The sequence below is a fragment of the Pinus tabuliformis genome, chromosome 1_1, assembly GCF_031772625.1.
Source record: "Pinus tabuliformis cultivar Carrire ecotype Pingquan chromosome 1_1, CPIR1, whole genome shotgun sequence".
In the NCBI taxonomy this organism is placed as follows: Eukaryota; Viridiplantae; Streptophyta; class Pinopsida; order Pinales; family Pinaceae; genus Pinus; species Pinus tabuliformis.
This window is the reverse complement of record NC_142297.1, coordinates 582364866-582390972: the sequence shown is the minus strand read 5'-3', so window position 1 is coordinate 582390972 and position 26107 is coordinate 582364866. Positions and strand designations below refer to the sequence as shown.

Here is a 26107-nt window from a genome sequence, read left to right as displayed (position 1 = left end):
TTTGTTGAAGTCAATTCCGAGGTATTTGTAATCCGCAACTTCTTCCAGAATGTTGCCTTCAAAGTAGAAATTATGTTGGTTATGTTTTCTTTTTTTAGAGAAAACCACTACTTTTGTTTTGCTAATATTGACTTGCATCCCCACCCTTCTACAAAAATGCTCAAGGGATAGTAAGTGCTCTTGCAAACCAAGAGTCGATTTAGCAATCAGAATAAGGTCATCTGCATACAAAAGAAGCCTTATAACAAACTTGCCCAAATAGATACCATCACCCCCTTGCGAATTTAACCACTCCTCAAGCTTGTCGATATATAAACCAAAAATGGTAGGAGAGAGTGGGAAACCTTGCTTGACCTTGATATCGCTTCTAAAACTTTTAGAAATGTCTGTTGAAGTTCTAATTTTAACTTTCACTTATTCATACAACCTATGCACAACTACTCTCAATGTTTAGGAACTCCAAGTTCCTCCATTCTATGCCAAAGGTTATCCCTAGGAACCGAGTCAAACGCTTTTATCAAATCAACAAATCAACAAAGTAACAAAAGACTTCTTCCTTTTTCTTCCAAACTTTTTCAATGATATTAGATATCATTTTTGGGATTCAACTGCGTTAAGTAAGTCATTCAAACGTATGACCATTTCCATGAGAGGTAGTCGTAACTGACTAATTTCTCATGATTTTTGAATAGTTCACTTAGCACTCATTGCATCGGGTGATGCTCACAGGGGTGAAGAAGTGGGATTGAAACTAGTGAAATGTGGAGAACGAATCACATAGCATCAATCATCACTTCTGGGGCTTGCACCCGGTAACCAGGACTTCCCAGGAGGTCACCCATCCCAGAACTCCTCTGGCTCAAGCGCGCTTAACTGTGGAGTTTTTCCCCACAATCAAGCCCACTTAGCTTGCTACCCCATTTGCAAAACCTTAGCAAGTATTGTGCCTCATGAACCATTCAAGTAGAGATCCCTTGACTCTTTTTGAATTTAAGTATGGGGGATTTACGCAGTGCATTATATTAGATATCATTTTTGGGATTCAACTGCGTTAAGTAAGTCATTCAAACGTATGACCATTTCCATGAGAGGTAGTCGTAACTGACTAATTTCTCATGATTTTTGAATAGTTCACTTAGCACTCATTGCATCGGGTGATGCTCACAGGGGTGAAGAAGTGGGATTGAAACTAGTGAAATGTGGAGAACGAATCACATAGCATCAATGTGCCTTAAAATTATACAATGATCAACTGTGGAATGTTTAGGTCTAAATGTGTTTGCCCTTTAGCAAGCTTATCTCTTTCTTCTGTCCACTTGCTAATTTTATTTTCTAGCATGCTTCCAAATAGCTTTGCAAACAAAGGGTTTATCATGATGGTCCTATAATTGGAGGGATTATTGATGTCATTTCTCTTGAAAAGAGGTATTGCCAGACTAGTTGTCCAATCTGTGAAGAGCCCTTGTTGTAGGATGACATTGAAATATTTTATTTATAAGACACATTAGAAACTTTTTTGTTATTAATATTTTTAATGTCACATATCATCTTTATATTAAGAATTGAATTAATTATATATATAATTTTTATTCAGAAGTAATTGAAATTTTTAATTTTTTATTTAATTTAAAATAGATATTAATATATTTTCTTTATAATTAATATTAAAATATATTTTTTCCTAACATTTTATCTTATTATATAAATATATTAAAAATTTATTAATAAAATATATTTGTTATAAAATTCAATTATTATTTAATATCAACACTAAAATATTAAATTTATGGCTAAACTTATTGAAAGTGAAATATTTTTTTTTAATTAATATTATGCATCTCTTTCTTATAAAATATATTATTAAGAATGAAGAAATTCAATAATTGAGAACAAAATCAGTGATATTTTATTTTGCTTTTAACTAAAATTAATTAATTAAATATATTTTAATTTAAAATAAATATTTTTATATTTTTTAATTAAAAAATATTTTTTATTTCATTTAAAAATATATATATAAAATATTTTTATATTTTTTAATTAATAAATATTTTATATTATATAATTATATATATATATATATATATATATATATATATTAAGCACAAAGAAATTATTCATCTCCATTAAACATGTCTCCAACACATATATTAATTAATTGAAAAAAAAAAATAACATTGTTGATTAATGACAAGATATCCCATCCTAAACCACCTCACTGCTCATAGTTAATCATTATTCTTGCGCTGAAGTGATAGATTTAAATTTAAATTTTCTTTTAACTGTTTTCTTTTTCAAATCTTAACTGTGGCATAATGTGACATGATGTGATTTGTAATGTGCCTGTCGCATGAAGGTAATTTGTATTATATTTTCTGTGCTCGCCAAAGTAGAGTATATCCACGCCATTTCTTTAATCAAACGTAATGCACCAGCTTGGTGTTTTGCATACTGGGGTTGGGGGACGATGCAGAGTAGTTGGATGAAAATGAGACTCTTGATTATCAAATGCAAACGCAAACTTTAAAGTATTAGTGTAATTGTTTGATTGGAGAATCAGAAAAGTAGTTTGATCCCTCAAATCAGTGACTGAGATCTTGCTCGATTTGATTGGCAAAGAAAATAGGTGGCTCTTGATATTTTACATTTTTTTTTCTCACAAGGTGGCAGAGACACTCACATCGTCTAAAATCTTCAAGGCACGCATCAGATTGAAGCAATAGCGATCCGGACGAGCAGTGCAGATGGCAACTGTGGTCAATGCTGCGTATTTCTGTGCTTTTAGAGAGCACCCAAAACAGTTACAGTTACATTACAGAAGACCATTCACTGAGTACTCGAAGTCAAAGCAGTTGCAAGACAGAAAAGCCTTCAAACTCAGAACAAATTCTTGCTGGAGTCAAAGAAGTATATCTGCTGGGAAGAAAGTTGAAGAAATTGTAAAGCAGGCGAAGGAGATGACGAGGAAATCTGCTGAGGAGGGTCCTCCTCGTTGGTTCACTCCTCTCGACTGTGGAAAGCCTCCACCAAATGCTCCATTGCTTCTCTATCTTCCAGGTTCTCTTTCTTTTTCAATACTCAAAACACCTGTGAAGAAATGATGTCACATACAGGATTGAAAATATGGGTGTTTCTCACTGACGAAAATTGTTATGTTCTGTTAAGCAACTTTTGTTTAGTTTAGTTTGAAGACAGTTTGCCTGATATGCCAAGGCAGAATCCAAAATGTTTTTAGTCATAAATTACTTAGACAATAGCCTAGGACTTCTGAGCGTTTATCACTGCTGCAAAACTTAGCATCAGGAATAAATCACGGAGGGCTAAAATTGGAAATTTGGGAAAATTGGGAAAGTATGGGAAAAAGACTTCAGAACTGGGGAATCATAATCTTGGACTTGAAAACTCAGAAGAACATGGAAAAATTAGTGACCTGACAAACTCAAGAAAGTCACGAGAAATTGGAGAGTCCTGCAACACTGCTGTATACTGTGGCTATCAGAATAGTCACAACCTGGACTTCGGGAAGAAAAGCCAGAGTAAGTATGTTTCGGACTTCGGGGAAAATTCTAGAAAAACTGATAGGCATGGGCCAATATTAGTTTAAGACAAAATGATCAAACATTGTCAAACCGGTCATATTACTTCTCCTACTTGTTAATCTATGCAAGTTATTTATTGTGTTCTACTGTAAATATCGAAGTAAATACAACTGTAGCCTTCACAACTTTAAATAACACGCGGAAACAAGAATCTGAGCAAGAAATAAATAACACACACAAATGACACCGTTGTTGTTGGACCAATGTCCCCGTAAAAACCTAATGTGGGAAAACCAATGCAACAACTGAGGGTTTGTATTATTTTGCAGTAGTTTATGAATACAATCTTTGGATGCCTTACTATCCATCCAATACAGAGTATCTAACTGATGGAGAGATGAGTGAGATATACCTCACAATATCACTAGTGATCCAGTAATGATCCAGCCATTCAGCCCCTAGCTGCCTCTGCGCAATTTCTACGAAATCACTGCACCGCTCTGTGTCAAAGCTTCTAGGAACTTCATCACTCCTTCAGGCTGATCCATTTGCCTCTGGAACTTTGACTTTCTACCCTTTTATTCTCACACCCCGGCTTTTGGATTTAGAACTCGATTCTCTAGCAAATTTCAGATCTCCTCTCAGGCTCTGTGCTGCCTCAACATGGCCTTACACCGCCCAGCATGGCTCTGGGATGCCTCTTCTAGATCTCTCTCTGCCTTCTCTGCAATGTATCCCCAGATTAGTAAATCTTCCTCTGGAAACTATCCCCGCCCCACTGCAAGAAATCACTTCGATCACTTCTCCAGCAACTGCTGCACTGCTCTCTTTAGAAATTGATCTCTTGATCTCTGACTTGATGTGTTTTCCAAATGCCTATCAAGCCTCTTCTTATAATCCTCTCGTTTATCAATCAACGACGCAGATTAGATTCTAATCAATGGCTTAGATCATTTTGGCTTGATCCTCGTCTTCTTCTAGAAGTTTCACCCCCATTTTAATTAATACTCTTTAATTCTTTTAATTTCCTATGTTTAGACTTAGGCCTCCATTAAAAATAATTAATTATTTTAATGTTGTCTCCGGGTGGAATATCCGAAAACTATTTCTGGGTATTCTGGAATACATGTGTCATAGCCTCCTTGCAAATTTTGAGGCTTAGAGAACATCCGATGCTACCAGAAATAAAAACTCCCTCTTAGCGAGGAATGTGCTCTAGTAATGCAACTTGTTGAAGCATTACCCTTTTTTGTAACATCTCCTTCTACGTTGCTTAAGTCTAACATCACTTCCCACCAACTACTGCGCAAATGTTGCATCCATGCTGTTGCTGGCCCTGCCACTTCCAACACTGCAACCCTCATAAATGTTGGATATGTGCTGCTTCTGGCCCTGCCTCTGCCAACACTGCATCTGCATTGCAACCCTCTCTCACTATTGCTATTGCCTTCTGTAATAACTGTAACGGAAGAACATCCAAAATACTGAACCAACTGTGTTCAGTATGATGCATCTGTCGTCTGAGTTCTGAATGCTGCTAGCCTCTACGCTGTCATTGAAGTCTCTATGCTGTTGCTGACTCTGATCTATGCCAACTGCATTGCTACCAACACTAGATTTGCGCTGCTCAGTGTCTGACTCCTACTAGCCAATGCATCTGTCACTCTGGCACCTGACTGTACCACCTGACACTGGTCCATCTTGCTACTGCTGACTATGGGCTCCCGTAGCAAGGTCTTCATCGAAGAGGTGGATTCCTCAAGGATCCTGCCCATCCTGTAGCTCTTTGAGGCTACAACTCTAGATCAACCTACCTCACTCATGGAGGCATGGTTGTCATCGTCACGAAATCTGATCTACTCATACTGCTATTGTTGTTGCTCTGATGATGCTTCTGTAGTGTTGTTACAACTACTACAATAATGAGTTTGATCTTCCCAGATCCTGAAGTACTTGATTCCATAGGGCTGGTCCCTTTAAAACTTGACTCCCTTTGAGTAGTGATCTTCCTATGGGAAATCTCTCTACTCCCTCCTGGCAACTCACACAGTCCTACTGTATTGGAAATTGGTCTGCAAAGCTCTGCATTGGGAATCTCCTGGCTGGAACTGCACCTGCATTGTGCAACTGGGTATTTCACACTGCCTATGTCACTGCAACTAGTTTTGCAACTGTCTTTTGAGAACTGACTGAAACTAGCTATGCAATTGTCATTTGAATGACTAGCTACATCTTCTGACACTGTGATCCTCCTGCTATTGATTATGTTGGGTTCTTGTAGCAAGGATTCTGATCCATGTCAGAAATATGCAAAAACTAGATCTAATTTGTTGCTCTTCCATGGATCCTGCCCATTTGTGGCCATCTCAGCAAAAACATCGAATTCCTCCTCTTCTCTTGTGTGCAGCTGTTGCCCAGCTATTCGCACTCCCTTATGGATTGAGAAACTCTGCACACAACTACCACTGCTTTGCTAGGAAAATTCGAACATCTTGTATAGAAGTCCCCTAAGGAAAGAATTCCCTTAGTATGTGCTCTTTTTCTTTTTTTGACGTTTTTCTGTCCCAACAACTGCTGCAGAAAACTGCGTCACGCTTGAAGACTGTTCAGCGCTGGATCTGCTGCTGCGCTGCTCCCTTTGCCACTGACAAATCACGAACTAGAAATATTACCTCTCTATCAACTCACTCAGAGAGATATTTTCCTCGAGAATTTTGCCATCCCGGCTTGGACCGCGTAATCCCTCTTGGGATTCGATCTGTTGCCTACGCAGCTCTTCGATCTCCCTCCTTCTCTTCAAACTTGGGCTCTTCTGGTCTGCTCTCTAGCTTCACCTACCCTCTGATACCATGTGAAAATTCGAGAATCCCCGAATCACTACTGCAACAAACTGATATTTCTTCTCCTACGTGTTATCCATGAAAATTATTTACTGTGTTCTACTGTAAATATCGAAGTAAATACAACTACATCCTTCACAACTTTAAATAATAAGAGGAAACAAGAATCTGAGCAAGAAAGAAATAATACACACAAATGACACTGTTGTTTTTGGACCAATGTCCCTGGAAAAACACAATGTGGGAAAACTAGTGCAGCAGCTGAGGGTTTGTATTATTATGCAGTAGTTTCTGAATACAATCTTTGGATGCCTTATTGGCTATCCAATACAGGGAATCTGACTGATAGAGAGATGAGTGAGATATACCTCACACTATCATTGGCGATCCAGTACCGATCCAATGACTGAATGGCTAGCCCCTAGCTACCTCTACGTAGTTTTTGCACAATCACTGCTCTGCTCTGCGGCATAGCTTCTGGGAACTGCATCACTCCTTCAGGCTAATTGATTTGCCTTTGGAACTTCGAATTTCTACCCTTCCAATCTCACACCTTGGCTTCTGGCTTAGGAACTCGATCTCCAGCAAATTTCGGATCTCCTCTTAGGCTCTGCACTGCCTCAGTGTGGCCCTACACTGCCTAGCATGGCTTTGCACTGCCTCTTCTGGATCTCTCTCTACCTCCTTTGCAATGTATCCCCGGATCAGGAAATCTTCATTCATAAACTATCCCTACTTCTCACTACATGAATCACCTCGATCACTTCTCCGACAATTGTTGTGCTCCTCTCTTCAGAAATCGATCCCTTGATCTCTCACTTGATGTGTTTTCCAAATGCCCATCAAGCCTCTTCTTATAATCCTCTCGTTGATCAATCAATGGCCCAGATTAGATTCTAATCATTGGCTCAGATCATTTTGGCTTGATCCTTCTCTTCTTCTAGAAGTTTCACCCCCAGTTTAATTAATACTCTTTAATTATTTTAATTTCTTAAGTTTAGACTTAGGCGTCCATTAAAATAATTAATTATTTTAATAAAACTGTCTCTTGGTGGAATTTCCCAAAACAATTTCCGGATACTCTGGAATACATGTGTCCTGCCCTCATTGCAAATTTTGAGGCTTAGAGCACATCTGGTGCTACCAGAAATCAACACTCCCTCTTAGCGAGGAATATGCTCTAGTAATGCAACCTGCTGAAGCATTACCCTTTTTTGTAACATCGCCCTCTGCATTGTTGATGTCTGACATCAATGCCCACCCACTACCGCGTAAATGTTGCATCCATGCTGCTACTGGACCTGCCACTGCCAACACTGCAATCCTTGCAAATGTTGCATCTATGTTGTTGCTAGCCCTACCACTGCCAACACTATATCTGCACTACAACCATTTGTAACAGTTGTTGCTTCCTTCTGCAATAACAGCAACGGAAAAACATCCAAAATACTGAACCAACTCTGTTCAGTATGATGCATCTGTCGTCTGAGTTCTGACTGTTGCTATTTCTGCATTGTAACTGAAGTCTCTATGCTACTGTTGACGTTGCTTTGTTCCAACTACACTGCTGCCAACACCAGCTCTGTGTTGCTCAGTATCAGACTGCTACTGGCCACTACATCTGTCACTCTGGCACTTGATTGCACCACCTCACACTAGTCCATCTTGCTATTGCTGACTATGGGCTCCCGTAGCAAGGTCTTGATCCAAGAGGTGGATTCCTCAAGGATCCTGCCCATCTTGTAGCTCTCTGAGGCTACAACTCTAGATCACCCCACCTCACTCCTAGAGGCATGGCTGTCATCATCACGAAAACTGATCTACTCATCATATTGTTGTTGTTGCTCTTTTGATGCTTCTGTAGTGCTGCTGCAACTACTGCAATAATGAGTTTGATCTACCCAGATTTTTTGTGCAAATTTAGTGTTTCATCAAACGCCTAACCCTCTAGACTTAGTAGCTAGCCTAGAAACAACATACAAAGTAATTTGCTACCTTTTCTTTAATCAACAGATAAGAGAGGTAAGAAGAGAAACCAACCTGTAGCTTTCGCTTACTCCCTCTCTCCTTTGACTGATTTCGCCGCTCCTTTACGTACTTAACTCGCTTGGAAAGTACTTGCACACAAGCCGAGGCAGAAACCCATCAAAGCATACAATAAAGATTTGTTAATTAAACATATCATAGAATCCAGAATACAACATACATCATATAAGAACATGAATGGAAAAAGCTTTGAATTCTTTATTGATAAAATGAAAGATTACAACCCATGAATGTTCATGCTTGATTCAGTGTCTTCCTTCCAGTTTTGATCCCTTCTCTCCTCATGAAGCAACACTTCAACATCATTACAATACTCTCACTAATCTCATTCAAACAACATCTCCTTAGCTCAATAAATTCCAACCTAGACTAGCCTTTGAATGCTTGGTCAATTTATAGTTGAATGGAGGAGGTTAAGCCATTAATGGCCTTCATGAATGCTTTTCCAAATTTGGGAAGTGGTTCCATGGAGGAAGGGATAATGGATTGAGGTTCATTCATCCTCTTCCTCATCCAAATGCGAGCTCAATCAACCTGGAAACTTCCAGAAGTATCCATTGGATGAGGAATCCAATGGATTCATTTAAAAAATTCAATGAATCTCGCTCAGCACAGGTGAAACAAAGGCTAAGTGTGTTGCAGTGCACCCAGTCAGTGCAGTTTCTGCATTGCAATGCAGCCTGATAGAAGGCTACCTGCGCTGATCTCCTTAAGGACACTTTTTTGGATGAATGGTGTCATGGAAACTCTTGGGAGGCAAGCATGATGTAGGTTGACCTCATTAGGGAATGAAAACAATTGAATTAGGGCTTGATGGACCCTAATAATACGGATTTGGAAGTCGAGATTGATGTGCCCAAATTGACCTGTAACACCAGATCATGAAGTACTAGATTCCATAGGGCTACTCCCTTTGAAACTAGACTCCCTTTGAGTCTCTATCTCCCTATGTGAAATCTCTCTAATCCCTCCTGGTAACTCACACAGCTCTCCTGTACTGGAAATTGGACTGCGAAGCTCTACACTGGGAATCTCATAGCTAGAATTGCACCTACATATTGCAACTGGGCTATTCACACTGCGTGTGTCACTACAACTAGTTCTGCAACTGTCTTTCGAGAACTGACTGCAACTAGATATGCTACTATCATTGGAATGACTAGTTGCGTTTGCTGACACTGTGATCCTCCTACTACTGATTTTTTTGGGCTCCTATAGCAAGGATACTGATCCATGTGAGAAATTTGCAGCAACTGGATGTAATTTGCTGCTCTTCCATGGATCCTACCCATCTTGGCCATCTCAGCAAAAACGTCGAATTCCTTCTCTTCTCCTCTGCACAGCTGTTAGCTAGCTATTCGCATTCCCTTCTGGAGTGAGAAACTCTACACACAACTACTATTGCTCTGCTAGGAAAATTTGAATTTCTTGTCTAGAAGTCCTTCGAGGAAATAATTCCCTCAGTATGTGCTCTTTTTCTTTTTCTGACATTTTTCTACCCCAGCAACTACTGTAGAAAACTATGTATCAACGGAAGACTGATCGACATTGTATTTGTTGCCACGCTGCTCCCTTCGCCACTGACAAATCACAAACTTGAAATCTTACCTCTCTATCAACTCACTCAGAGAGATTTTCCTTGAGAATCTTTCCCTCCTGGCTTGGACTGCGCAAACCCTCTCGGGATTCGATCTATTGCCTATGCAGCAATTCAATCTCTCTCCTTCTCTTCAACGTTGGACTCTTTTGGTCTACTCTCTTGCTTCGCCTACCCTCTGATACCATGTGAAAATTCGAGAATCCCCGAATCACTACTGCAACAAACTGATATTACTTCTCCTACTTGTTAATCTATGCAAGTTATTTACTGTGTTCTATTTGATCTTTCTCATAATTGATTAAGCTTCCGCAAGTTTGTTTGTAGAAGTAGATCAAGTATTTTGCTTTGGTATATTGCATAATTTGTTGATCTACAGTGGGAAATTCTATATGGTATCAGATCCAAGTTGATCAAAGTGAAGAACAATATACAAAGAAGGGAGAAGTTCAAAGGTTGAAGTTCCTGATTATAGAATTCGAATTCTTATCACATCTCAAATTCACCAACGGCATTCAACGGTTTAAGACTCGAGTATGCCCTTGATGGCAGCTCGAATTATATAGCCTGGAAGGATCACATGGAAGCAATATTAGAGGACAACGGTTTGAAGGACTTCATTGATCAAGAAGTCCCCAAGCCAGTAGCAACTAATGCTACAAAATTGGCGGAATGGAAGAAATGTGTGGCTAGAGCGAGGAGAATCCTTCTGGAGGGAGTTCGATACCACATAGTCTCGAGTCTCCATGGGAAGGAGACATCGTTTTCAATGTGGAAAACATTGAAAGATCTATATCAGAACAACAACGATCAGAGGAAGCTGGCGCTGAAAGACAAGCTTCGGAAAATCAAGTGTGAAAAGGGCAACACGATCTCTACATATCTGAACAAGCTCACCACCTGCAGGGATGAGCTTGGAAGTGTAGGGATCATGACAACCGCTGATGACATGGTGAGTCTTGCTCTCCTTGGTCTTCCTAAGAGCTGGCATAGCTACCAAGACTCAGTAAATGGAAGAGAGAAACTGCCAGATTGGGAACAACTTTGGTTGGATCTGATGTAGGAGGAGATAAGGAGAAGCACTAGAGATGGATCTTCATCAAAGTAAGATGATGAAGAAAATCTAGCCTTAGCGAGTAGGGCGAGGAAAGGGAAAGGGAAGGCATCCCATTCCAAATCTAGTTCTTCCCATGGTGGGAAGAATATTGACAAATCGAAAGTGAGATGCTTTCATTGTCATGAGGTGTGCCATTATGCTACGAATTGTCCACAGAAGAAATCCTTGAAGGGATCAGATGGTGAGGCACTGGCCTCACAGTTCAAATTGGATTTCTCCCTCATCGCATGCATGGTTTCATCGATGGTGGGATGCGTTTGGTACCTGTACAGTGGAGCTTCATTCCACATGAACGGCTACAAGAATCTTTTCAGTACCTTGAAGGAGAAGGATCTCCAGATGCGGATTGAGATGGGCGATGATGGAAAGTACTGTGTTTCAGGTGAAGGTACGGTTGTGTTTAAAAGGGAGCATGGAGCTCCTCTCACCCTAACTAATGTAAAGTATGTACCAGGTCTAAAGAAGAATCGTATGTTTGTCGCTATGCTAGAAGACAAAGGCTATGATGTAGTCTTTAGTAAAGGAAAGGTATTCCTGAGGCATATCGGCACTGGACAGACCAAGAGGATTGGCATTCGAGTAAAGAATCTCTACAAGCAGGAGGTAGACGATTGTGTTGCATTGTGTTCCAAAGCAGAGTTGGTGCAGAGCCAAGATGTTGGCGAGCTATGGCATAGAAGATTGGGCTACTTGCACTATGGGGCCTTGAAGATCATGCAGCAAATTTCTACCGGACTTCCCAAGGGAAAACTAGAGCAGATGGATACAGTCAAAGGTTGTACCTTGGGTAAGTATGCGAAATCTTCCTTTTAGGATCGAGACAGTAGAGCTAGAGCAATCTTGGAGCAAGTTCACATAGATGTGTCTGGACCATTCTCTACAGCCTCGACCGCTAAAGAAAGGTACTATGTTATTTTTATTGATGATTTTTCTTGTAGATGTTGGATCTACTTTATGCAGAAGAAGGATCAGGCCTTCTCAAGGTTTTTTAAGTTTAAAGCCTTGGCAGAGAAAGAATCTAGTAAGAAAATAAGGGCCTTGCATATGACAATGATGGAGAGTATGTCTCCCAACAGTTTAAGGGCTTCTGCGCAGCAGAAGAAATTAAATAGGAGTTGACGACACCCCATAACCCACAGCAGAATGGGGTGGCCGAAAGGAAGAACAGATCGATTGTGGGAGCAGCTCGAGCAATGTTGCATGACCAAAGCCTACCACTTCATTTGTGGGTTGAGGCATGCAATACAGCAGTATACTTGTAGAACAGAAGCCCGCACCATATACTGGGAATGAAGACACCAATGGAAGCCTTTTCCCAAAAGAGACCAAATGTGAGTCACTTCAGGATCTTTGGATCATCATTTTATTACCATGTGACCAAAGATGCCTGGAAGAAGCTAGATCCAACAGCTGAGTTGGGGATACTTGTGAGGTACACTGATACACCCCACAACTATCGGGTGTTCTTGCTTACCAGTCAGAGGACAGTGGTACGCAGAGATCTGAAGTTCGACAAGCAGAAAGCCATGTGAGTATCACTTGAGAGGGAGCTCAAGTTGCATGCAGAGGAGGAACTTTCAGTTCCTAAGGAGGAGGAGCCTCAGACTGATGTGGAGCAGCCGCATGCAGAGGATCCGGGAGTGGAGACATCCACTCATGCTGAGTCTTCCAGAGATGGGCATAAACGCTCAAGGGAAGCCGACAGGTTGATGTTGGATGTGAGAGAGAATGTGGGACAACCATCTTCTCAGTGCAGACAGAGGAGTTCACCCGAGCGGTACACTGGTTACATGGCCCTGGTTGGGGAGTGTGTAGAGTTCGAACCTTCTTCATTCGAAGAAGCAGTGCAGCAACCAGTCTAGGTTGATGCTATGGTGGAGGAGTACGACTCCATCGTTCATAACTGTGTTTGGGATGTTGTCCCAAGACCTCAGGACAAGTCAGTGGTGAGTTCCTGATGGCTTACAAGGTAAAGCAGGCAACTGATGGCAATGTTGAGAAACATAAGGCAAGGTTTGTCGCCCGTGGTTTCTCACAGGTCGAGGGGATCGACTACGATGAGACTTTTGATCCTGTAGCAAGGTACTCATCTATCAAATCGATGTTGGCACTATCAGCTCAGATGGGTTGGAAGATCCATCAGATGGATGTGAAGATTGCGTTCTTCAATGGGAAGATTGAGGAAGAGGTGTACATTGAGCAACTGGAAGGTTTTGAGACCTTCGATCGTGAGTCGCATGTGTGCCGACTCAAGAGGGCTTTGTACGGGCTGAAGCAAGCACCTCGTGCTTGGTACACCAGGATCGACAGCTATTTCACCGGGTTGGGCTTCACCAAGAGTGAAGCAGATGCGAACCTTTACCACATCATGGTAGAAGGTAAGCCATTGATCATTGTTCTTTATGTTGATGATCTGATTTTGACAGGTGATGATCAGTTGATCAAGTCTTGCAAGGAGGACCTTGCAACAAAGTTCGAAAGGAAAGACATGGGTCTTATGCACTACTTTCTAGGCATGGAAGTGTGGCAGAAGGATGGGGAAGTGTTTGTGTCTCAAGGAAAGTATGCCAATGAGATACTCAGGCGGTTCCACATGGAGAAGTGCAAGCCCATGCAGACTCCTCTAGCTAGTAACTGGAGGAAGGAGGATGCTACTTCAGGTGAGGTAGTAGCTGCTGCTATTTATTTGTAGCTTGTGGGTTCATTGATGTATCTAATGAACACACGACCAAACTTATGCTTTGCGGTGAACCAACTGAGTCAAGCTATGGTTCAGCCTACCAAGCTATTTTGGAAGGCAGCGAAGCATGTGCTAAGATACCTCAGAGGCACATCTCAGTATGGATTGTGGTACAGGCGGACAGAGGGAGTAAAGCTTCAGGGCTTCACAGATGAAAATTGGGCAGGGAGTCCATCAGACTAGAAGAGCACTTCAGGAGGAATCTTCAACCATGGTTCAGCTGTAGTTTCTTGGTACAGTAGGAAACAGAGGTCAGATGCACTGAGCTCAGTAGAGGCTGAATACATGTGAGGCCATTTGGATGCGGAAGATTCTAATTGGATTGTTTGGTCAGAGGATGGATCCAACTGTGATCTACTGCGATAATCAGAGTTGTATCAAACTCTCTGAGAATCCAGTATTTCATGACAGGTCCAAGCACATCGATATCTAGTACCAGCATCTTCGAGATTGTGTGGTGAAGAGGATCATGTTTTTGTTGTATGTTTTGACCGAGGAATAGGATGCAGATATTTTTGACTAAGGCATTGTCAAAATGCAAGTTCGAGTTCCATAGAGACAGGATTGGGGTGACTGATAATCCCTTTCTTGTTGAGAGGGAGTGTTGAAAATAACAACAAGAAATGCTAAAAATAGAAGTGCTAAAAATAGCACTACTATAAATAGCATTTTGGGATACATTCCAATTTTAGTTAGTCTCTGAATTAAAATTCGAATTTGATCTTTTAGCAGTTTGTAAAATAATTAATTAATTCATCGAGTTAATTAGTTGTAGGAAATCAAACATGAAGTCTATGTGAAGACATGCAACAGTTTCTCCATTGATTGAGGAATTTATCCCTTGATTAAGGAGATCAGGATGAGTTGTAATTAGTTAGCTCAGTTATCTGAGTTAAGTTCAGTTAGATTAGTTCCAACAGTTTGTGGAACTGATTGTGAGTTCAGTTAGTTAATGCATGCATGCATGTAACTGCTGCACTTGAAATAACTGAATATTCTCTCATAAATAACTCATGCGTGTCAGTTCAGTCAGAGACCCAGTTGAGATCAGATGATGGGAGAGTGTACTATCAGTTGCAGGAATATTCCATTGAGGATATCTCTTGCATGCAGAAGGAATTCATTCCTTGGAGATGTGCAGTTACTTTTGAGTTTGATGAGTTGTGTGAAAGGTAATTTTCACACAGGTGGCAGCATTGGACCCCAGGAGAAACTGCGCAAGGAAATAGGAGGCTTGGAGGGCTGAGAGAAGGCATATGTTGTGTCTATTCAGTCTATGAGCTGTATTGTAGGATTGTATTGATCACTGGATAGCTTGTGAGATAAAGCTTTGTGTAATCCAGACATATTTCCACTTGTATGATATTACAGAGATCGGGGTTTTTAGCTGAGGCTTTCCCCAGAGTATTTTTCTATGTTTATGTGTGATTGCTTTCTCATTCTCTGTTATATGTGTTCTATTTGATCTTGCTCATAATCGATTAAGCTTCCACAAGTTTGTTTGTAGAAGTGGATCAAGTATTTTGCTTTAGTATATTGCATAATCTGTTGATCTACAGTGGGAAATTCTACACTTCCTTATGGTTATTATCACTTATCTAGCTCTTGGCTTACGTCTTCCTTTGAGTAGATATCATGGAGCCTTTTCAAAAGATCTTTGGTTGTTAAACATTGACTAACTTTCGCTTTTCCAGTTTCTGGTAGAGTACCAAGAATTATCTACATGGCTTCCACATTGTACCTTCTAGATTCATTGGTAGACATATCCTTAGAGACAATAGGCTTCCATACTTCATATTGATGAGATTTCAGATGAACTTTTGTTCTAGATTCCCATATCCAATATGTGTCTTCATTAAATTTGGGAGCGTATATACAACACTGATTTCATTCAAATTGGGGGACTGTTACAATATCTGAACCTTCTTCTGCCTCCTTTGAATTCTTGACAACTTGCTTATTTGATTTCCGCATCTTTCTCTGAGATCTTCCTTCCAACTGTTAAGTTGCTACTAAAGGAACCTGATACCAATTGTTGAAAACACTTGGGGGGGGGTGAATCAATATTTCTTAGCAATCAACACTTTATTAATCTTTTTCGGAGCATTAGTTAATCTTCAACAATATTATTATAGCTCGGTATCAAATAGAAAAACCAATAAACAACACCATACAACAATGCAGAAATATAAAGACAATAGACACAAGATTTTTAGGTGGAAAACCCCCTTTGGGTCAAAAACCACCAAACGCTTCTTAGCAATTGTCTTGTCCTCCTCTTTAAATGAAAAGTAATTACATCAATTTTTAATCTACAATGGAGGAAGACGTCAAACCCCTAATTCACAGGCTACAACATGAAGGATGCTACTACACCCTAATACCTGTTGCAATCAGAAGGACGCCCCAACACCCTCTGAGTTAGGCCTGTTACACACTCCTTTGTGGGTGATATCCATAGGAGAGATTTTTTCTCCTAGATGGTTCTCAGTCGACATCTAGCAGCCCCTTATAGCTCGATGTGCCATTGTGTCTGCATCCTGAGCTATCCATGTGGTCCCTCGCCCATCTGTTATGATCATATGTTTGAAGGTGGGCTTCTCAACCTCGAAGGTATGGCTTATCATTATGTGATTGAGTATTTTTGTTTACATATCATGGACACTTTTAGGCATGTATTAGTGGAGGGATTCAGCGGAAAGAGTGGACTAGGTCTGTACTATTGTCTCCTCTGCCCTTTTGGTGGTTAACCTTGTATTCTAGTCCATGTGATATCTCTTTTATTGGCGACTAGGCTTTAGGGATGGCACTACATGGGAAACCCTTATTTTAGTTGCATGGTACCGCTTCCCAAAACCATATACATCACTCCCCTTCCGCTCATTACAACCCCATTCATCATTTCTCCCATCTAGGTCCACATTTGTCCACTAGGTCCACAAGGGGTTAGCCACCCCCTCCCCTTGCCCATCACCTTGCTTCTTAAGTAAGTGAGCCATTTAATTGAGTCTCTCTTGTGAATAGGTTATAGGAATCACTCTTCATCCATTTATTGACATATTCAACCTTGTGATTCCTCTTATATTAGGTCTCCTCCCATCGATGAAACTCCATAAAGAGAAGGGAGTTGTAGCTGAGGTGACAATGGGCTATTGCACCATTGTTGCCACCTGACCTTGTAGTTTCTCTATAGGATCCCCTCCTAGGACCCCTGTTAGTTTTAGTGGTAACAAGGCCATAACCTAAAGAGTTCCCCAACACTCTATTTACCAACTGCTGTCGAAGGGATGCTTCGTTGCCCTGTAATTTATTATCCACAACTGAAAGGACACCACAACGCCCTGTGCAGGCTAAGACCTGCCCTAGAACCACCCTGCCACCCTGAAGTGTTCTCAAGCTCCAACCTAAAGGTGACTCCAATCACCTGCCTTGCACCACCCTACACCCTAATCAACAGGCGGACCATGTTTCACAATTTTACACTAGATCCCCTTGTGCTCTGAATCAATATAAGAATGTTGTATATGTTGAGAAATAAATGCTAGTAGAATTAGGGTTTTATTTCTTTATTATATTATCTTTCATCAAGCAATTACCAAATTATGTGTGTATGAAGATTAGAAGAAGAAGAGACACAAGATGCGACACTCTGCCAAAGTAAAACCCCTATTTAGTGTAAAACCCAATCAAAATTCTTCCTTTAGTAGTTAAGACGAGATAATCCAAGACTCTTCAACCTAGATACAGACCTCCTTCCAGCAACTTCGATCTAGATCTTCGACATTGCAATAACAACACTTTGACCCAACAAATCTAGAATTTCGACCTTCTAGCAGCATAATATTCAACCTAGCACATTTAGAATTTCGATCCTCCTAGCAGCAAAACTTTGACCCAGTAAATAACCTAGTAACTTGGCATAAAAGAGAGAGAGAGAGAGATAGCCTAGAAACTTCGACTTGCACTTCTTCTCCTTGAACTTCACACTTTTTTCTGCACTTCCTTGATGTGTATCGAACTTGTTTAGTTGATGTCCAAATCGATCAAACTGCTCTTGTATATATAGCCTCTTTTGTGGGTCATATTTTTCTCTTGTAGGCCGAATTCATCAGGCTAGGGCCACCTTGGTGTAGAGGTGACAAATTACATTTTTGACTCAATAATAATTCTTTTTACATGATACAAAATCCCAAGTAGGGTCTTATTAAATAGACAATGACTCTAATGAATCATAATAAAACCTAGAAGTCCTCAATGGTGATCCATAAATCGCCATGGATATCCCACTCGACAATTCGTCACAATAGATCGGATAATATTATATTAAAAATATGAGATTCTACACTATTACATTTTTATTTAATTTCTAGATCTGTAAAATTAACTATTATTAGTGCATGCATGTAAAATTAAATCAAGAAGAAAATTAGAGAACGACAAAATAAGCCCACACACACATAATAGACAAGATATGCTCTCTGGGAAACCCTTTCGGGAGAAAACCCAGCTGGAAGGTGAGGCCACTTCGCTCTCTTTCTCTATCTGGAAATATGGTTGTAGATACAAAGAAGTAATGTTTGTGGCCCATGGGCTAGTGCACAAATCCTCTCTCTGTGCTCTACCTCCTATCTCTCCTGGCTATCTTTGCTCAACTATGGAACAAAATGCTCTCGAAAGAATGGAATGCCTCTTCCTCCTAGTGGCTCAGTTATAACACAACCTGATAGCCTACTAGTGGTTAAGTTTGACTACATCAACTCTTAACTAGAGTTACAAAATAGATTCTTCTAGATTATTTTACATCAAAAACACGTGGCTAGCCCCTTTTCCATGAATAATGGGGGCTGACACGACATCCTCCCGAACTATAGGTGTGAAAACAAGGTCAACTTCTGAGTGGCATAACTTTTGCATACGGACTCCGGTTGACGCGATTCTTGCGCCATTGGAAAGATTACTGTATGTATAATAGCATGAAAAGGTTGTTGGATGCCTCAAAATGCTCCCAGAAGATTTCAGACCCCGTTTTTCCAAATTGGGTCCTGCTAGTAAAAACGATCTCGTGAGCTGATGCCTCCACTTTTTCCACTCTAAATTAGTCAAGATGGCTGAAAAACAATATAATGATCCAATTCGGATCAAATGGGGACTTTGACCTATAAAATGATGACCCAAGCATAAAACCCATGCTTTAATAAGTCATTGTAATAATAATAAAAAATTATTTTTCATTCTTTGACTCAAATATAAATATAAAGACCGAACCTAGTTACATTCTTCAACACTCCCTCTTAACTAGGGAGGTATTCATAATTTTCACATATATATACAAGTACAAGGAAGATCTCAAAACATAATAACTACAAAGAATTTCAACGCACACTGTGCCAGAGACTAGATTCCTGACTAGGGCAATCTATCTAGGTGGGACTAAAGTGGACTAAATCTTTTAGCCTCTCTAGGTACCATTGGGCTTACTTGCTAACCATCAACCTAGGGAACTAGGTGTGTAACATAAGATCATATCTCTATGACAAATGCCACCCTCACTACTTTGGGAATTAGACATCAACACATATGTCGGCTAGAGGTCCTCCTAGGCATTTTTTATCACACAAGATGCCTCCTCAAGTTTGTTGCAAACACCTTTCATTAACGAAATTAGTAATATCAACTAAACCAATGATGCTTCTTAAATATTCAAACTTCTTATTTAGAAGAGACTTTGTTAACACATCAACTACCTGATCATCGGTCAGAACATGTTGTAGCTTCACGATCCCATCTTGTACCAAACTTCTAATATAGTGGTACTTATATTTGATATGCTTCATCCTTGCATGGAACACGAGATATTCATACATATTAATGTTTCTTTGATTATCACAATTTATCACAGTGGGACTTAGAGGTTTCTCAAACAAATCTGACAGAAGTTTGCTTAACCATACAACCTCCTTTCCTACTTTACATGCAACCACATACTCATCTTCAACACTACTTAAAGCAACAGGATCTTGTTTTTTACTCATCCATGAAATAATAGCAAATCCCAAACTAAAACATCCACCAGTAGTGCTTCTTCCATCCGTCTCACTGCCACCCCAATCAAAATCTGTATAACCTGTCAGCTTGACCTTCTTGCTATCATACTTTAGGTAGTGATGAATAGTACCACTTAGAAATATTAATATATGCTCAACAACTATCCAATGATCATGAAGAGGCTCCAACTGAAATTGAATAAGAAGTTTCACAACAAAACATATATTCGGTCTAGTGTTTACCAGATTTATCAGAGAACCCACCAACTTTCGATAGGAGATAGGATCTACTAGACTTGAATCAGAGCTTCTCAACTTCTTGAGATTGGTGATCATGAATGTAGTCATGGGCTTGGAATCCATCATACCGAATTTCTGCAATAACTTAATTATATACTTTCCCTTCCCCAGATAGATATCCTTAGGTTTCTAGCATACTTCCAATCCTAGGTAATAATGCATTAGACCCAGATCCTTCATCTCAAATTCAGCTACCAGCATCTTCTTGCATTCTTGTATCCTTTGCTCTACACCTGTAATAATTAGATCATCCACATATAGTAGAATAATGACTGGTTCATTATCCACAACCTTGATATATAGATTTGGATCAACAAAACTTTTGACGAACACGATTATTAGAAGGTATGCATCCATTCTTGCATACCATGCCCTAGGAGCTTGCTTCAAACCATATAGGGCCTTCTTGAGTGTACAAACATGAGTGACTTTGCCATTTATTTCAAAGCCTTAAATTTGTTCAATGTATACTTCTTCATCAATGGTTCCATTCAGAAATGTTGGTTTTACATCCATCTTATGGATATTCCATCCCATTGTTGCAGCCAACAAAACCAAAGATCTTATAGTCGTATATTTTGCAGTAGGTGCAAAGATTTATTCATAATCTATGCCTTCCTTTCGAGAGAAACCCCTTGCAATGAATCTAGCTTTGTACTTGTCTATGCTTCCATCAATAGTGTGCTTGATCTTGTAGATCCATTTTGAGATGACAACTGATTTGTCACTTGGTATAGAAATGATTTTCCAAACCCCATTCTTCATGATGGACTGATATTCTTCCTGCATAGCCTTATTCCATACTTCTTGATGAGTAGCTTCCTCAAATGTAGTTGGTTCAACTTCTATTAATTTTTTCATTTATGTGGCATATCCAGAATATCTTTTGGTCTTTTGCTTTCTCTAAAAGTTCCTTTTGCATCTCCATGTCCTTCGACATCTTCAAGAGAAGCTTTTAACCAATTTGGCCTCTTCCTTGTGTCGGGTATGATCAAAGGTTGAATAGACTCACTTGGTCCTTCTTCTTCTGGATTTGTAGTAAGATTGTCATGATGCTCTTCTTCTTCAAACAGTCGTATGTCTTCATCATCATAATTAATAGGAATATCTTTGGATCTTTTGTAGGCATGATTTTCATCAAATATAACGCCCCTGCTTACTTCAATATGTCTTCCTTCCTTGATGTAGATTCCATATGCTTTTGAATAAAGACTGTAGCCAACGAAAAATCCCTTTAATGCTTGTAGAATTTAACTTCTTTCGTTTTTCCTTTGGAACATGGATATAGGTGAGACATCCAAAGGTTTAGAGATGGTCCACACATGGCTTCCTTCCTGTGAATGCTTCTTTGGGTGTCATATTATTGAGGATTCTATGAGGACTTCTATTTTGTATATATACAACAGCCATTGCAGCTTCTCCCCATAGAAATTTAGGAATATCTTGATCAAAGATCATTGTTCATATACATTCTTCAAGTGTTCTATTTTTCCTTTCTGCAACTCCATTTTGTTCGGGATTGTAGGGAACAATGAGCTCCCTCTTAATTCCTTCTTTTTTGCAATATGAAATTATTTCTTTTGAAGTGTATTCTCCACCATTATCATATCTCAAAGTCTTTATCCTTCTTTCGGTTAAGGTTTCTACTTCATACATAAATTCCTTGAACTTTTCAAATACTTTGTCCTTTGTTTTTAGTAGATAGAGCCATGTTTTTATAGAGTGATCATCAATGAAGGTTATGTTGTCGCGCGGATTGACACGACAACGCTCAGACCGGGGGCTGTCACTCTGATCCCCGATCCCTCCGTTTAAGCCTGTCTCCCGCGGCTAAGGGGGGTAGACCCTGTGAGGTGATGAGACCAACTGTCGACCAGTTGGTTGGGAGACACGAGATACGATGATAAAAGGGCTCGATGGATTTGATAAATTGCAGACCAGTGCCTTGTGGAGTTAATGTTTAAATGATTACTTTTTAAATGATATAGAAACATGGACCATGAACAGCAACCATCTATCATCAGCTAAATCACATGACCAAAACGATATCCAGCAATTGAAAACGTCGAAAAGATAAATGCTTAAAACCACCACGAGAATCGTAAATTATTAACCAGATATCATATTTCGTATCTCGACTAAAAAAAAAATAAATTTAGATCTCAGCATGAAAGATATAATTCCCGAAAATGACTGGATCCGACAAAGAAAATTTTCCGCAAAATTTTTATGCCTTTTCAAAATTATTATTATTATTTTTTTTTTTATTATTATTTTTTTATTTTTATTTTTTTTATGAAAATATATTTAAATAAAATGAAACTATTTTAAAACAAAATAATTAAAATTTAACTATAATACATAACTATATCCTAAATCTAAACTCTAGATGAAAAATAAAATCTAACTAATATTTAAAACTAAAAAGAAACTCAACCCAAAACTATGCTTAACTTTAAACAACATAGAAAAAATAAAACTTAAAAAATTAAATCCTAAAATGACAATACGACATTTTTTCTTTTTCGTTTATTTTTATTTTTATAAGATTTAAAATCTAAAAAAGAAAAAAAAAATAAACTAAATCTAAATCCTAAATTAGACTACACTAACTCTACGTACATACATATATCTAAAAAATAGAAAATAAAAATCAAAGATTAAAATACGCCTTCTAAATCCTAAAGCTACGGCTATGCAAACTCATTTAAATTTATCCTACACTATACGCTAAGATCAAATAACCAACGCGCATCGAATCAATAGGGATATATGCAAAGGGAAAAACCTGAATCGAACATACGCTGGGCACTTCGGAAATATTACAGCCTTACAGCTTCGATATACACCGGGCCACGGACTCTGGAGCGAAAATGATTCAAAGCTGATACGCAGTGATAAACTAGGTCAAAGACGCAGTCAACAACGGGGGTTTGAGAGGCCTGCGGGTCAATTTTGGACATGCAAACAAATTTGATGTCTACCATACAATGATGCTCTAAATCGAATCCACACAAGTGTGTTTTGCAATGCAATTTGGAGGCCAACGTTTTGGACGAGCAGGAAGAAATATGCAAATCGGTTCTGATTTCGACTGGTGAGAGATAATCATGCCAAAAATGATGCGTAGCTTACCTGATACGCAGAGATACACAGTGCAAAAAGCGGCAGCAATGGAAATCGATTTTATGTGAGAAAATTACCAGGACAATTTTGATAGCAGACTGAATGAACTCGCCCGACCCTTGTTGAATGTTCCAGACTTCACTCACGTTAAAGACCCAATACGAATATGTAGGTAGCAAAAAAAAAAAATCGCATAACAATTGACCCAAAGTTACCTGAGCGTGATTTATCTTCACCTGGAAAGAATGTTGTTCGATGGAGTACCCAGGGCTTGAAGAAAACATCCAGCGCTTCAGAAAATCATATTGAGGGCTGACCACGATTTTAATTAAGTAGGGACAAGATGTGGCTCAGAAGGAGGCAGCGTATGAAAAGATCTCAGAACTCGTCCAAAGCCTGGCAGCTGAATGCTATGATCTGGGCAGCCTCGATCTCTTTCTGAAAAAATTTGCTCTTGATGAAAACCCTGTGGCTGCAAACATAGAAATACAAAACCCTAATGAAAAAAAATTGTAACCCTAGAACAGAAAAATTTGAAACCCTAAGACAGCTTAATAGTTTACAGATTTTGGCCCCTACACAGCCAGATTTAACAATAAGAGCAGAAATATTTTTCAGTATATCAGAAATTTTGAACTTCACTGTGAACAGAAAGAAAATCTCTCAATGTAAAACAAAAAAGAAACTCTTAATGATTAACCCAGGGAACAATCAGCTGGGCTCTGCACAGAAAGTGCTTGCGGGAGTTGGCTGGTTCAGCCGAGAACTTCCCCGAACGCCCACAAAATTTCCTTCAAAAAAATGTTTTCCTGCACATCTCAAGCAACCATCAGCAAAGAGAGAGAGAAAGCTGCTAGATCTCAGGAAATAATGGAGATACCTGCCATTATTTCAGAAACCCTAGCAGCCCTCAAACCCTAGCAGGTGAGCAAGATACCTGTGCTCACACTACTCTAAAAACAAGCTATGATTAATGGCTGAAAACTGAAAAATGCAGAAAATTAAAGATCTCACAGCAATTCCAGAGAGCAACACCAACACGATTTGGACCCCAAGTCTTTTTATTAACCAGAAAATCAGCTTACAAGAGAGCTTTTTCAGTACAGACTCACAGATCAGATGAATTGAAATGACCCCCTAAGACCCTATATAAAGGAAATGATCCTAACGGCTAGTTCGAGTGATCCATGTGGAAATGATCTCGACCGTTGATGAGGATCAAGACATCTCTTGATCTCATCCATCGATTTATTCACTTAAAATATTATTATTTTATTAGTTAGGGTTTTTGCTTGATTTTTTTTTTAATTTTTTATTATTTTTCATTATTTTATTATTTTTATTCATTTTTTAATTTTTTTAATTCATTTTAAAATGGATCACTGAACTAAACCTTCGGAAACATCACCTAGGACCTAGGACTTAGGACTCATGAGGGGATTTAAAACATTTCTCGACCCTCAGGACACGTTACATCATGACTTTTACAAAATTACATCTTAAGGGACAAACCCATTTAATACAGACCCTCACAAAACACCCAGCTCTGCGACACAACGATAATCTAGCAGATCAACACACTAGGATTCTCCTAAAGTTCAAATGACAAAATCAATCCCGGCTTTGGGGTCAGGTTTGAAGGAAAACTCTGCCGATCCGTGGATCGGTGAGACAAAAAACCTTCCGGGACGTAGATTATCATCAGAAAGTTAGGTCCACCTAGGCAAATTACATACATGACTCATGTCTGCTAAGATTATTTACAATTAATACATGCAGACTGGGTTTACAATCACAATGATCAAGCTGCTGATGATGGCAGGATGGCACGGACATGTTGATCAGGTGCTGCTTCTTTCTGTCAAGAAAAACGGGATGCACTGCATGGGTAGTTGACCAGTAGAGGTCAACATCTGGCTCTACTTGGGGACACGTTGCTGCTTGCAGGAATGTGAGAATCCAGAATCTGCATCCATACAACACAAAAATAAGTAGCGTCCATCCCAAAAAATCAGCATATACATTAAGTACAGGAAAGATAAAAGCTCTTCATTTATTAACTATCTAATAACACGAAAAGTAAATCTAATCCTAAAACAAAAATGAAATGCTGAAAAGACAAGGAGTAGAGTTAGAAATATAATACAAAAAATGTCTCACGGCATCAGATGTGTTCAATATAGTGCATACTGAGCATTTGCCTGCTTTCAGGCAAATCTGTTGGCTGCTTGTCGGATGTGCCATGTCCAATTTTGCATATGGTAGGACTCCTTCCTATCCGAAAATCAAGCTGCTCACGGCCGTCTGATGCATCAAATCTTCGTCTAATCTTCTTCCTCTTGCGCTTCTTCTTTCTGACAGGATGAATTACTGATGATCTGGAACTTTCTGTTTCGAAACTATCAGATGAAGTGTGTAAGATATGCATGCTAAGTCCTTTTGTGTCTTGCATCTGATTTTTATCGTTTTTAAGCTTATCTGGATCACCTTCAATTATCCACCTAATGACCTCCTCATAGTAAGATGGAACTTGTTGCGGCAAATGAGAAGGCTCCTGATCTATTGATGTTATCTGTTTTCTTTCATTTTCCAATTTCTCAAATTTTTGAACCTGTATTCTAATGGCATCCATCTGTCTAGAGTGTTCAGCCTTTATAGCACTAATTTGTCTGGCATGATGTTCTTCCATGTCTTTTATTACTTTAACATTTTCTTCCTTTATGTTCATCAAGCAATGCTGCATGGAATTTATTTCTTC

General features: G+C 39.3%; 1 protein-coding gene across 1 annotated transcript in view; it reads left to right on the top strand.

The window, feature by feature from the left end:
• The first annotated feature begins 2927 nt into the window (after positions 1 to 2927).
• LOC149214588 (phytyl ester synthase 1, chloroplastic-like) overlaps positions 2928 to 26107 on the top strand; it is a 76274-nt gene continuing 53094 nt past the window's right edge. The window contains exon 1 of the mRNA XM_089390930.1: positions 2928 to 3057. Coding sequence (XP_089247056.1) covers positions 2958 to 3057 — 100 coding nt within the window. The 5' untranslated portion in view covers positions 2928 to 2957. The remainder of the gene's footprint in view (positions 3058 to 26107) is intronic.